Source organism: Hyperolius riggenbachi, chromosome 5 (genome assembly GCF_040937935.1).
Source record: "Hyperolius riggenbachi isolate aHypRig1 chromosome 5, aHypRig1.pri, whole genome shotgun sequence".
NCBI lineage: Eukaryota > Metazoa > Chordata > Amphibia > Anura > Hyperoliidae > Hyperolius > Hyperolius riggenbachi.
This window is the reverse complement of record NC_090650.1, coordinates 332,130,427-332,144,823: the sequence shown is the minus strand read 5'-3', so window position 1 is coordinate 332,144,823 and position 14,397 is coordinate 332,130,427. Positions and strand designations below refer to the sequence as shown.

Below are 14,397 nucleotides of genomic sequence, written 5' to 3'. Positions count from 1 at the left end.
AGGAATTGTTAATTATTTGTTATGACCTTCTGCTTTCCTGACCATTCTTCTGATCTCTGATTTTGTACCTTTTGTCATTCTGATACTCTGTTGCCAACCCGGCTAGTCTTAGGATTCTGCATCTGTCTCCTGTATCTGTACTGTATCTGTCCGTGTGTTAACGACCTGGCCTGCCCGACCTCGAGAACTATCTCTCCTGTTGAGAGATAGTTCACAGATCTGTCAGTCACACTCCCTCTTTGGTGTCACTCACGTTCTGTCCTTCCCACTCTCAGCCTGACTCCTCCCTTCGGAGAGCTCAGACCAACGGAAGGAACTTGCTGCGGAGCAGTACTCCTTATTGCTCTAGCACCTGATATTCAGGTGCAGTCCTCAAAGTATTACTGTTGCACCAAAACACTCCCATCTCTCAGGTGTCCAGAGGTTAGAGATATATCTGATTATCGGTGATACTGCAGATCATCAATAATCGGGTATATATCTGCATTCTCGGTAATACTGCACATCACCGGTAATCAGATCCTCTCTGTGTTACACCGATCATTACAATACTGAATTGTTTGAGACTCTTTGGGCTTGATTCACTAACTGGTGCTGAGTGATAGCGCCGGTGTGAACAGCCACTTAGTGCCCCATAAGTAGCTTTACAGGCACTAATAGTCACGCAAAGCTACATCGCACACAAGACCACTCCCATCGCGTGCAGCGCGGCGGGACAGAAATAGTGCGCGGTGCGGCGCTGCCTCGTAGAAACGGCGCAGCAATGTGCTGCTTTGGGGGCACCCGATGGGCCGTTCTCGTCACACCGGGTGCAACATTTACAAGGCAGCGGGTGCGACATTATCGTTGCACCGCGCACTATTACTGTCCTGCCGCGCACAATGTGGGTGGTCCTTTGGGCGCAAACTACCTAACGCTGTGGTTTGCGCGCACTAACTGTTAAGGCCTCCTAACCGGCTTAGCGCTGGTTAGTGAATCAAGGCCTTTGTGGGCTAGAATGTGGGCCTATTCATCATTACCAGATATCCTTGTATAAAGGAGGACTTTAATGGCTGTTATATCAGAGTCACCTTTATACACCAAATACGCTGATCGACCTACTCAGAATTACTTGTGGTACACGGGGCTAAGGCAGTAGTAAGTATGTATGAATGATGACAGCACGAAAATCGATTTACAATCTTTTTCTTCAAAATAAAATTAAAACGCGAAGTCGGGTGATAGAGGCAAATATTCAGACTCATTCACACGCTACACTAAACTTGGCAGAGGGGGCTGATCACAGCCTTCTCTGGTGAGAATATGTGTCGTTCTGCTTCCCATTCAGCAGTAGGTTTAGTGGCTGAATAGTGTACTGGTTAAGGGCTCTGCCTCTGACACAGGAGACCTCGGTTTCAAATCTCAGTTCTTTCAGTAAGCCAGCTCCTATTCATTAGGAGACCTTGGGCAAGACTCCCTGACACTGCTACTGCCTATACAGTGCGTCCTAGTGGCTGCAGTTCTGGTGCTTTGACTCCACCAGGAGAAAAGCATGATATAAATGTTCTGTGTCTTGTCTTGTATAAATGCTTAACCACTGTGTTGAATGTACTGAATGTATGGTTACATTGCTGAATGTAATGGTACAAATATTTAAGGGTTGTTCATTAGTGCACATGCATTTTGAACCCAGGTCCTTATAATGAAAGTTGTTTTAGCCTCTTGCAGCTCCTTAAAGACACACATGCTTGACCAAGCTGAATGTTCAGTTCCACAGAAAAAAAAGAGGAGAAATGGGGGTTTCCTGTTTTGTGTGAAAGCAAAGAAATTGGCTGAAAACCCAAACAAGCCATTTGCTTAAAGTGAACCTGAGATGTTAGCCATCTCAGGTTCTATACTTACCTGGGCTTTTTAAAGCCCCCTTAAAGTGAACCGAGCACCTTTTTTTATCACTCAGGACATTTCTATAGCACATGAAAAATGCATGCCGACAATCTGATCTATTATTCAAATAAACTTTCATTTTACCTTGTATTTTACATTCAAAGTAGTTTTATTAGCCTGTTTCAGCAGGCCTGCCCAGCCGTCCCCGTCCACAAAGCTTTCAGGAACCTAATTGTTTTATTGAGCTAATTACCAAGAGGTAAACAATGCCTTTTCATCAACAAAGGGGGTGAGTAATTAGGACTGTTTCGTCAAAGACATTGTGTGTGTGTCAATGTGTCAAGATAGCATCTCTGACTTCTGTAAATAAGGAATGTGAGAAGGGGAGGGGGGGGGACATGGCAGCTTCTATGCCAGGAGAGATTCCAGTGAAAGATAATGTGCTCAGTTCCCTTTAAGGCCACTCAGACCCTCGCTGTCACTTGCAATTCAGCCTGAAAGCCTGGCCAAGTTGTGGTTCGTTGCACATGAGTGGCCCGGCCAGGCGCGCTTCCCGTTACGCTCACGTCCCTGGGAGCGTTCTGCACCTGCGCAGTAGCACGCCTGTGTGACAATGCATGATTTGGCCAGGCTTTCGGGCTGTATTGCAGGTGACAGGAGCAGCCCAGAGAGACAGCAAGAAACTGAGCGGCCTCAAGGGTGGCCCCAGGACGTATCGTACCGGAGATGGCATTCATCACAGGTACACTTTAAAATATGTTGGATGCAGCAGACAGAGGATGCCTGTACAGCTGACACTGTTTCCAGATAATGCCACAGACAGTTATGTTAGCTGAAGTACTGTATGCCTAAAGTCTGCACATCCTTTAGCATTGTAACTGAGTAGTTCAAATATCCAGCACTCTAACCTCCATCCAAAAGGAACTGCCTATCTTCAAAAAGATCTATGAAAGGCCATTAATCTATAAAGCCATTAAGGAATCGAGAAGGTCTGTTTGAGGTGGTTTGATGCTCACGCCATTCACCTTGATTGAGAGTCTGCTGGGTGGGGGGTACGGGGTGAAGATGATGCACGGGTAGAAGTCAACTCACCTATTGTGATTATGTTACTAGCTAAGATTGGGGGGCTATCTCTGTTCTGCAACAGCTTTTTTGGTGTTGTACTATTAATGTTGTGCCGGCCGGCCAGCTGGCTGAGCACTATTGTAAAATTGAAATTGCTCAATAAAATTTGTCTTTAAAAAAAAAAGTATCCAGCACTCTTGTGTGAGCCTTTCTCTTCCCAATGTGGTTCACAAATCGTATTGCTGAGACCCGGGGAAAATAGACAAAACTTCTTTAGCATCTTTAGCATCCTCTTCAACATGAATGGACTGTTTATCTCACCGCAGCCAGTACATTGTTCTGACCATGCAGTAGAGTATTCATGTGACTCACATACTACAGTCACTGGAAACCTATCATGAAGTACAAGTAAGTGAATTATTATTATTATTATTATTATTGATTTATAAAGCGCCAACATATTCCGTGGCGCTGTACAAAGTAAGAAACAAACATGGGGTACATAATAATACAGACAATGGTGTACACCAATATACAAGATACATAATTAGTGACAAAATACAAAGAATGATACAAAATACAAATTATAGAATTGGTAATGACAGTGATAAAATTAACATGATGAATAAAATGTATAATGGTTACCAAGACACTGAATGCCCCCAACCCTGTCCAGAGGTTCACTGCTGAATGGCACTGAAATGTAGTGTTGGAAATCAGAAGGATGTTCCAAATTTGAACATCGTTCTAAGCAGGCTTAAAGAGAATCTGTATTCACAAAATGAAGTATAAACAAACATCCCTGCCTGTTTGGGGTCATCTCCTAGCCCCCTCTGTAATATTTTTTTGCTGCTCTCCGCTGCAATAAAGAGGGTAAACAAACTGTTTTATAAACTGTTTTGTAAACAGAAAAGATGTCCACCAAAACAGGAAGTACATCAGCAGAGCAGTGAACTCAGTTAATACACAGTGAGTACACAGAGAATTTAGTGAGTTACACATTGAATTCAGTCTCCAGAGGTTATGTGCAAGTTTTAAAAGAGCTCTGTGTCAATAAAGCATGAAAAGCTGTGTCTTTAGAGCTCTGCACTGGTGTCAGCCTGACAGGCAGCTTCCTCCTCAGCCAGCTATTCTTTGTTCAGTTTATCAGTCTGTGTTTATCAGCCTCACAGATAGCAGATAAGCTGACAGTGAAAGCAGGGACATTGCCTGTGAGGAATAATCATCACAGGAGCACTGGAGGGGCTTGGAAGGAGTTAACTTGTTCACATTACTGAAGAGATGGCAGCCTTCCAAACACAGCCGACAAATCCGACAGGGGAAAGATAAGTTGATTTATTACAGAGATGGTGCAAGTAGAAAGTGCTGCAGTAAGCCAGAGCACAATGGAACAGCCTTAGGAACTTGTAGGATAGGAGAAATACTGCTAAAATTTTGTTACAGAGTCTCTTTAAGATTTTCAGACAAGTTGTTTAGGAATGTTTGTTTTGACTGAAAACAATCTAAAGTCTACCTAGCTTGAAGCGGTATCGTCACCATAAAACTCAAATTTCAACAGCAACTGGTCTAAGTGTATTAAGTGATAAAGATGCTAATCCTGCATTCAAAACTTGCTAAACTTTTTCTGCTGTTATGGTTTGGCGGTATCACATACTTTAGGAGCACTGGCCCTTTAATAGCCATTGCCATTCAGTCGCATGCTGGGGGTTCTTTTTATCTATAATATATTCCTCCTCTTCCCTTTATTTCCCTGCCTAGCTGCTTATCAGAAACACCCTCTTATCACTTGTGTTTTCAACCAAGGCTGAGGTGACTCAGCAATTGGAGGAGTAAATAAAAACATGACAGTGCAGTTCCTAGTATACACCTCAGTGGGAGTTTCTGAAGACTCTGGGAGGAAGGCAGCTAATGAATACACAATGAGCAAGAGAAGGGAGGGGGGGGGACAAGAGTCAGGGAGGATATGATGTCAGCATTTGCTTGGCAAAATGGCCGCTTCCTAGAATAGGATTTTCTGCTTTTCCTTTACAAAATTCACAGGAATCATTACGTAGATAGCACAATACATCTATTATGTAAGTAGAAGTAGTATTTATCTACTTATATATGTGTTTTTTTATTTCTAGGTTAGCATGGGTGTTGCTTGTTCTTTAAGAAAGGCAACTTTGAATTTCTGCCACCATAGGCTTTATGCACTATATGTTGTATTTGAGTGTGCATTGCCACATCCACTTGTATCCATGGGGAAGAGTGCTGTTGCTCAAGTTTTCCTAGAGGCCCCATCAGTATTTTGCCATGAGGCCACATGATTTGCAGCTATGATTCTGGTTACAGCATAGGCATGAAATGTGCGTTGGACGTTGGGCTAATAGTCGAGTTCTCATAATGGTTTTTAAGTGAATATGTAGACTTGCATTGAAAGCAAATAGTTTGGGTATTCTATAATGACTATTAGTGACATATGCCTTAGAAAGTATTGTTATAATTAAATAATTATATTCTTTACCATTTGTCATTGTCTTTGAACTTTCTGACAGCACCTTCTTCCCATTAGCAGAAGGAACTGAAATAAAGCGCTAAATCCACCAGACTGGATGTCAGTATTTGGGGGGCCAGGGAGGGAGATTTTACTTAAAAGGCTTTTGTTTGCTGTAGCTGGGTGCTGTGATTGGTAAGAGGACTTGAGTAACCAAGTGGATCGGTGTAACTTACTAATGAATCATGTGCAAGATTAAGTGTAACAAGAGGAATGAAAAGCAGATTGTTGGTTGTGCAAACAACATTTCTTTCATAATGCCATTGTATTTTGCAATGCTTGTAACATTTACCAGTCAAACTTTCTTATTTATCAGCCATATACTGTATGAACATTTGTTTTAAAATGAAAAGTGGTGATTTTTTTTTTAAACTGATAAACTATTAGATAATTTATGTACTAAACTGGCATCAATAGTTGATGTAAAGGATATATGTACAGTACTTTCAGTGCACATACTCCATACCATATAGCCTGCAGCTTCCAGTGAGAGTCTTTTGCATTACTTTTCTTTAAATGCAATAAAGCCTAAATGTTTTTTTTGCAGTATTTCTTGTATACCGAGTTTGCTTTAGGGGCTTATTTATAAAGATATTGTAAGGAGAACAGAGGCGCCAACAGAATAAAATATATCTAAAAACGTTAAAATTTCTCGGGAGGCGGTGGTGGACTCATCTCCCCGAAGCAGACATGATACTGTCGGTTTTAGTACAAACAAATTTATTTATATAGTCCAACATACAGCGCAACGTGTTTCGCTGGTATATTCCCGCTTCTTCAGGCAATAACGAACAAGAGTACACACAGTGCAGTCTTAAGGTCCCGATAAGCGCCTCTGTCAATTTGTTTGTACTAAAACTGACAGTATCATGTCTACTTCGGGGAGGTGAGTCCACCACCGCCTCCCGAGAAATTTTCAAGTTTTTAGATATATTTTATTCTGTTGGCTCCTCTGTTCTCCTTACAATATCAGCATCCACCCCTGGTGGAGGGGTTGAATTCCCTTTCTTCTCCTAATCTACAGAGAGTGACATCTTAATCCTGAGTGAAGACAGGTCTAATCTCCTCACCTGCCTACACAGTGGTTGCCTAATTGGTAACCCTGACTTGTGAGTATATCTATCATATACTTTTCCATTTACCCATCACCCAACTTACTACACTATATTGGGCTCTCGGTGTCCCTTCTTTTTCTTATTTATAAAGAAGTGGCCATATGACTATTTCTTGTACACATACAGATTTGGTGGCCCCAAAATGACCAATCGAAATTGTTTCATACAGCTTTGAAGAGTGTGTACCCTGCCAGCCACCAACTCAGCATTAGCTGTTGTGCATGTTGGAATGTTGAAAAAACATTATCATTAATGATTTCTACAGTGCCATCATTATCCATGGCTAATATTACTGATTTATAAGATGTCATTGTCTTCCGTGGCACTGTACAGAATGAGAAACAAAAGAGGATTTATACAAATACAGACATTGGTACATAAAGAGATGGTAGACAATAAAAAAATTAAGTGTAAAGCTGACATAATGTAAAGCCTTATTTTTTTTATTTTTTTTTTAGAAATCTAAAAGCAATAGCACTCACAGTTCCTTGGATGAAGTGTGCTAAGTCACATTCAGCTTGCTTCCCCAAGCAAGCCAGACCAGTCTTAGTACACTTGTTTTATAAGCTTTGCATTCAAATTTCGGAGAAGAAATATGTTTTGAAAATGTGTTACCCAATACCATGTTGAAAACTTAAAACATTTTTGAAAGTAAAATCTAGGAGAAGAGACTTGTATCTGCTATATATTGACTCTGCCTTGTGCCAATGAGAGGCCAGGTTGGCATTTCTCCCATGTGTTTATAGCTGGTGTGTTATGGAGCAGACAGTTGTTTGGGTGAGCAGCTTGGAGTGTTAGTGTGATGGGGCACCTTGTGATCTATACTAGCGAACCCCTTGTCACTGCTATCGGAATGCACAGAAAGGTAGTGCAGTCGTTATACAGGTGCATAGGGTGTTTTTTGCTATTTTACTCGGTGAGTAGATTCACACCACTTGTGGTGGAGAGGATAAGACACTATGGGCTTGATTCCTATAGTAGCACCACCTCTATGATGAGCAGCGCGACCTAAATCCAGGGACAAGCCACAGCGATACTTCTCAAGTACTATGCATAGTAACTATGTTAATTAACATAGTAGTGACCGTGCTAGTGAAGTATCGCGATCACAATCGCAGCAGGAGTGTGTGTTGCTATGTAAGCAATGCACGTAACTAAGGAAGGCACGCTATGCTGCATGAAAGTGTGTGGCATGCCTCCCTGGATTTAGGTCGCGTTGTTGGTCATGATGGAACTCACACTGCTGTAGCAGCGCAGCTTCATGAATCAGCCCATATAGCATTTAGCCTGTTATGCTATGATTTGCATTCATCTTTTTTGTGAGGAATACTGAAATGGAAGAGATGAAGATCCTAGGAAGGGAAATACTAACGGCTGAACTTTCTGTTTCTGTCTTCCTTTTAGGGAATGTAACTTAAATAAATCCACTTTTTGCATATTTTATATGTTTTAGCTTATTCATCATATTGTCTTTTTAATGCAGGTAGCGCTGGAGACAGCACTGCATGAAAATGCTGCACTAGCTGATGAATATAAGTCTTTGCAAAACAGCTATCTGGATGAGAAAGACAAGCAAATGGTCACTTATGAAAGCAGGTTGAAAATGGAGTCAACAATGAGAGACTACTTACAGGTAACGCATTGTTTTATATTACTCTCATGGTTTTGCAAGCAGCTATCAAGGATAATTCCCTATCTTTTACCAGCACACAGAGATTGGTATGGCCTCTTATATAAGAGGTAGAACTAAACCAGCCAGTACAATACAATATTGGCTGAAGATGGGATTTGGTTGATAAAGCAGGACCGGTACAATCCTTACCCTTCTGGACAGCTAACATCTTTGCACATGATGGCATTTGGAGCTCTGTTGAAAAAAAGAGTGTACAAAATAAGACATACCGTATTTTTCGGACCATAAGACGCACTTTTTCTCCCCCAAATATGGGGGGAAAAAGTGCCTGCGTCTTATGGTCCAAATGCTGCAATTTTTGCCCGGCCTCAGTCGGCACCAGTTGTCCCCCCAGCCTTAAAATCAAGTGACCGCGGCTGCCCCGTCTGCCTAAAGTGTGTGTGTGGCCTGCAGTATGCTAATGCACAGTGTGTGTCCCCCGAGGCTGCCGCGACCCTCCATACATTGTTTCCGCCCGCCCCCCGTCCTCCTCTGCCTCCCTTCCCTGGCTCTCTAATGTGGGGATATGCGGGGAGTGCGAAGGCTGCTGCGGCTTACCGAGTGATTATCGCGCTGAGCATCGGTAAATCCGCCGAGTTAGCAGCCGCTGGGTTGTCCGTGCACGTTGCCGTAGCCTCTCTGCCTTCACTTCCGCATTGGTGATGTAAGCGGAAGTGAAGGCAGAGAGGCTACAGCAACGTGCACGGACAACCCAGCGGCTGCTAACTCGGCGGATTTACCGATGCTCAGCGCGATAATCACTCGGTAAGCCGCAGCAGCCTTCGCACTCCCCGCATATCCCCACATTAGAGAGCCAGGGAAGGGAGGCAGAGGAGGGGCAGAGGAGGACGGGGGGGCGGGCGGAAACAATGTATGGAGGGTCGCGGCAGCCTCGGGGGACACACACTGTGCATTAGCATACTGCAGGCCACACACACACTTTAGGCAGACAGGTTGTCACAGGGGACAGAAAAGTACAGGGTGCACAAGAACACGGGGCATTTTAGAGGAGGGGGGAACTTTGGAGGACCCACTGGGGCACTTTGGAGGACCCAGGGGGGAACTTTGGAGGACCCAGGAGGGAACTTTGGAGGACCCAGGAGGAACGTTGGAGGACCCAGGGGGCACATTGGAGGACCCAGGGGGAACTTTGGAGGACCCAGGGGGAACTTTGGAGGACCCAGGGGGCACTTTGGAGAACCCAGGGGGCACTTTGGAGAACCCAGGGGGCACTTTGGAGGACCCAGGAGGGAACTTTGGAGGACCCAGGAGGAACGTTGGAGGACCCAGGGGGCACGTTGGAGGACCCAGGGGGAACTTTGGAGGACCCAGGGGGCACTTTGGAGAACCCAGGGGGCACTTTGGAGAACCCAGGGGGCACTTTGGAGGACCCAGGGGGCACTTTGGAGGACCCAGGGGGCACTTTGGAGAACCCAGGGGGCACTTTGTAGGACCCAGGGGGCACTTTGGAGGACCCAGGGGGCACTTTGGAGGACCTAGGGGGGCACTTTGGAGGACACAGGGGACACCTTAGAGGACATAAGGGGCATGGATGAGGACACAGGGGGACAGAGGACCACACAGGGACAGTGGAGGTCAAAAAAGAGACACTACAGGTACAAAGGGGGCACATAAATTGGGGAGGGGAGAATATCCACAAGATGCCCCTGTACCATGGATGCCACAGGTTTAGTATTTTTTTTCCTGGTTTTTGTCCTCTAAACCTAGGTGCGTCTTATGGTCCGGAGCGTCTTATGGTCCGAAAAATACGGTATAACATTTATTTATCCAGCGCCAGAGCTGCAGCCACTAGGATGCACTCTATAGGAAGTAGCAGTGTTAGGGAGTCTTGCCCAAGGTCTCCTACTGAATAGGTGCTTTGTTACTGAACAGCAAAAGCTGAAATTTGAACCCTTGTCTCCTCTGTCAGAGGCAGAGCCCTTAACCAGTACACTATCCAGCCACGGCACCAACCCAATCACTCCTGTGGGTTACACAAGAAGGTAAACCAAGTGAAATTGTACTCCATTGTAGTAGAAACTGACTGCCACACAAGCACCGGAACAATTTATGGTTTACCATTTTACAGCCAATCATTACTCTCTACCTGAAAACCACAATACATTTTCAGCAAAAACTCTCTACCCTGCATATTTATTATAATTTCTTACATGTGATCTCATCTGTTTACACTAATATTCCAAATGAGGCCACCTCATGGCCATCAGACACTTTCTGACATCTAATCCATTTAGTATTCCCACTGAATTTCTCCTTGTCCTAGAGAAGGATTTGTTCAGATGTGTTTGTTCAGAAGAACATATACAACAACAGACACTTGGAGCTGCAATAGAAGGCTTTGCAGACCCATCTTTTGCAAACATTTTGGCAGGTTATCTTGAAGAAAATGCATTTCTCTCTCATCATTTACACTGCAGTATGTGTACAAGCATGGCGGCGGTACATTGATGATGTTTTCCCTATATGAAATGGCAATTTTATTAAGCTCAGCTCTGGACTTATCAACAATATTCTCCATACTATTAGTTTTAATCCTACAGCTTAGGGCAGTTCCAGAGTAGTTTTCATGTGAATGGGCAGGCTGCCATCGTTGCATATATTCTTGCCAGTGACTGTGTTTTTGAGAAACCTAAAGGAAAACTTCAGAATCCCCCACGAGGAGAAGGACTATCCAAATGCTGTCAGCAGGAAGTTCAGAGTTGCCATATTAATAACACCTACTGTAAGTGACCGCTGCATAGAAATTATAAAAAGTTAGTCATTTAATATGGTACAGCTATGCATATACTGTACATGTATTTTACATTTTCCAGGTGTTTTTGTCATGGTGACCCTGTGAAAAGGGGTATTCACAGGCACAGTAAATAAGGCACAACTATAACAATTACCTGGAAGTCCTAATTCTTTCCTGCTCTCCAATAATATTGTGTATGTTGCTGTATCTGTCATTCTTGGATCTTTCCATTATTTTCTGGACAGGAAGGGATAGAAATTCTCACAGATGGTGACACCAGGTAGCTATAAAATCCAAAAACAACCTCCTTACCACACTATCTAAGACCCAAATTACATTTTTTTCCTGTTGTTGCCTATCCTATGTTCTCCATAATGGTAGTTCTCCCTAATGGTAGGCATGTTTGTAGCCAGAGGCTACCCTGATGGTACTTTGCACAAAGCCCTTGCTAAGGCTAGAACAAGTTCATCTTTCCTACAAGCATTTTTATGTCTTGATATTTTCCTTGATAAAGGGATCCCTAGTTCCAGTGAAAACATTTGCACTTACGGTAAATAACACTTTTGGGCTTAAGACTCCATGGCCCATACGCAATTCAGTTTTTTTCCTGAGTTTTCACCTAGGAAATCATTTTTCAACTTTAAAATAACTTTTCAGCACCTTGCAATTGAAAAAGTACCAACAATTATGTGAAAAGTACTATTAAAATTATTTTGAGTATTTTCTCTTTTGCTGGTGGTTTGAAAAGCATTTTATTGACATGTATGAAAATATCACCTAGGAGAAAATTCAGGAGAAAAAGTTAATTGCATATGGGCCCATGAGTGCTGCCTTCTTGATTTCCTCCTCATGTCTGTCTGGCCTTTGACTAAAGAATAAACGTATTTTCAAAGACTCCTAAATGACACTATAAATCATGGACAGTTCATTTTGTCATGCGTTAATTTCTTCAGCTGCAGGGAATATTACTGTAGCATAGTATATGCGGTTGTTTCATATTAATTATAGGATAGTAAAATTCTAGCCAGAATCACAATGATGTCCATGAGCTTTTTCAACTAATAAAAGAAAAATAATATTGCGCAGAATGGTAACCCAGAGCAACAAGTCAGCTTTTTGTTTACTATAGCTGGACCAATTCTGTGTACATTGCCATTGCACTCTGCATGCTGTGGAATATTCCTGACAGCATTTTTTGTATATTTAGGTCATTTACTTGTTTGTTTTCTTCATAAATGCCACATGTGATACGTGACATCAATTAAAAATAAACACACACATGTAAAAGTCAGCCTGGAAGAAGTTTTATCAAGTATGCTAGAGCAGCCCTTTCATTCTAATATGAAACTACTGTAAGGATCATTGCACTAATGCAGGAGGATTTGTGATAATGTTGCAGAAATTTTTACTGTCAAAACGGAACTGCAGTGTAATGACTTTTGTTATCATGGCTTCTAATAACTACTCAGCACAAATTGACCCCACATATGTTAAACTGAAATAATGTGTCATTCACGTAAAAAAGGGAAAAACGCATGGATCACTTGGCAGTTCTTTATTTTACATTACTTATTATGATCTGTTAGAAGGTACCGTTGCATCGACATGGAAAAGTACATAGATCAGAAAGTATTTACATCATGTAATCACAGCATAACCATTTACAGAAACGTCATGCTTACCGCTATTAACGGCAAGATGACTTTTTAATACGTCGCGCATTCCCGCCGCTCCTACCGCCGTGTGCGTGCCGCTACCGCCGCTGTTTCCATCGGGATCCCGTGCTGGGTGATTGGGGAAGAAGACCGAACTGTCCTCTACCCAATCGCAGTGCCTGGAGTGAATGGACGTGACCGCGAACAGCGGCTACGTCCATTCACAAAAACAGGAAATGTAACAATTAAATAAAGTGTAAAAAAAAAAAGTGAACACTTCCTATAACGAGTGTTCACTAGCGCCATCTTGTGGCCAAAAAGTATATTACACCTACAAAACACATACATTTTCAAGTATATACACATCATTAATAAAATTACACTTCAAACCCTCCCCCCCCACCCCCCAAAAAAAGTGTAAAAAAAAATCAGCTTAAAAAAAAAAAAAAAATAGTTGCCTTAGGGACTCAGATTTTTTATTCTATATTTTATGGGGAAAAATTAATTTTAATTTATTACATAGGGGCTTGTAATTATGGCCAGAACAAAAAACACAGAACAGAAAAATAACACTTATATTTCAAAATAATATACTGTCGCCATATATTGTGATAGGGACATAATTTAAATGGTTTAACCACTTTACCCCCGCGCGTACGTATTTCTCCGCCCCTTTTTCCATCCTTTAAAAACCAGGGACGGAGAAACACGTACTTTCCGCGTTCCCGACGCTGCCCGCACTCCCGCTCGTAAACACGCCGCCCGCCGCTAGTAAAACCGCCGCCGCCCGCTCGCCCAGAGATCAATGAACGGGAAAATCCATTCCCGTTCGTTGATCTAAGCCCCGCAATGATCAGCTGCTCTCCTATGGGCAGCGCGATCATTGTGAGAAAAAACTCACGTGTCCATGCTCATTATACTTCCTCCAAGCTTCCGGAAGGAAGCTTGGAGGTCGCATTAAAACAAAAAGTTACTGTGGCCATCTTGTGGCCAAATAGTAAACTACACCCTACACATTTTTCACATACAAATAAATGACTTTTACACATAAAATTAACTCATTACCTCCCACACTCCCCATTTTTTTTTTTTTTGTAATTAAAAAAAAAATAAAAAATTTACAATTAAAAAAATACATAAATAGTTACCTTAGGGACTGAACTTTTTAAATATTTATGTCAAGAGGGTATAACACTGTTACTTTATAAACTATGGGCTTGTAATTAGGGATGGACGCAAAACTGAAAAAAATGCACCTTTATTTCCAAATAAAATATTGGCGCCAAACATTGTGATAGGGACATAATTTAAATGGTTTTATAACCGGGACAAAAGGGCAAATACGTTTCATGGGTTTTAATTACAGTAGCATGCATTATTTAAAAACTATAATGGCCGAAAACTGAAAAATAATTATTTTTTCCCCACATTTTTCCTATTTTCCCATTAAAACACATTTAGAAAAAAATAATTCTTGGCATAATGTCCCACCTAAAGAAAGCCTAATTGGTGGCGAAAAAAACAAGATATAGTTCATTTCATTGCGATAAGTAATAATAAAGTTATAGACGAATGAGTGGAAGGAGCGCTGAAAGGTGAAAATTGCTCTGGTGCTCAGGGGGTAAAACCCCTCAGTGGTGAAGTGGTTAATAATCGGGACCACTGGGTAAATAAAACGTGTTTGTTTTATCCACAGGAGAATGTTTAATTGTAAAACTATAATGGCTGAAAACTGA

The 14,397-nt window shown here is 42.2% G+C and overlaps 1 protein-coding gene across 2 annotated transcripts in view; it reads left to right on the top strand.

Annotated features, from left to right (window-relative positions):
* Positions 1–14,397, top strand: part of CCDC178 (coiled-coil domain containing 178) — a 392,130-nt gene that overhangs the window by 246,343 nt on the left and 131,390 nt on the right. For both annotated transcript variants that reach the window (XM_068237320.1, XM_068237319.1), the window contains one exon: positions 8,063–8,212. In XM_068237320.1, the coding sequence (XP_068093421.1) occupies positions 8,063–8,212 (150 nt within the window). The remainder of the gene's footprint in view (positions 1–8,062; positions 8,213–14,397) is intronic.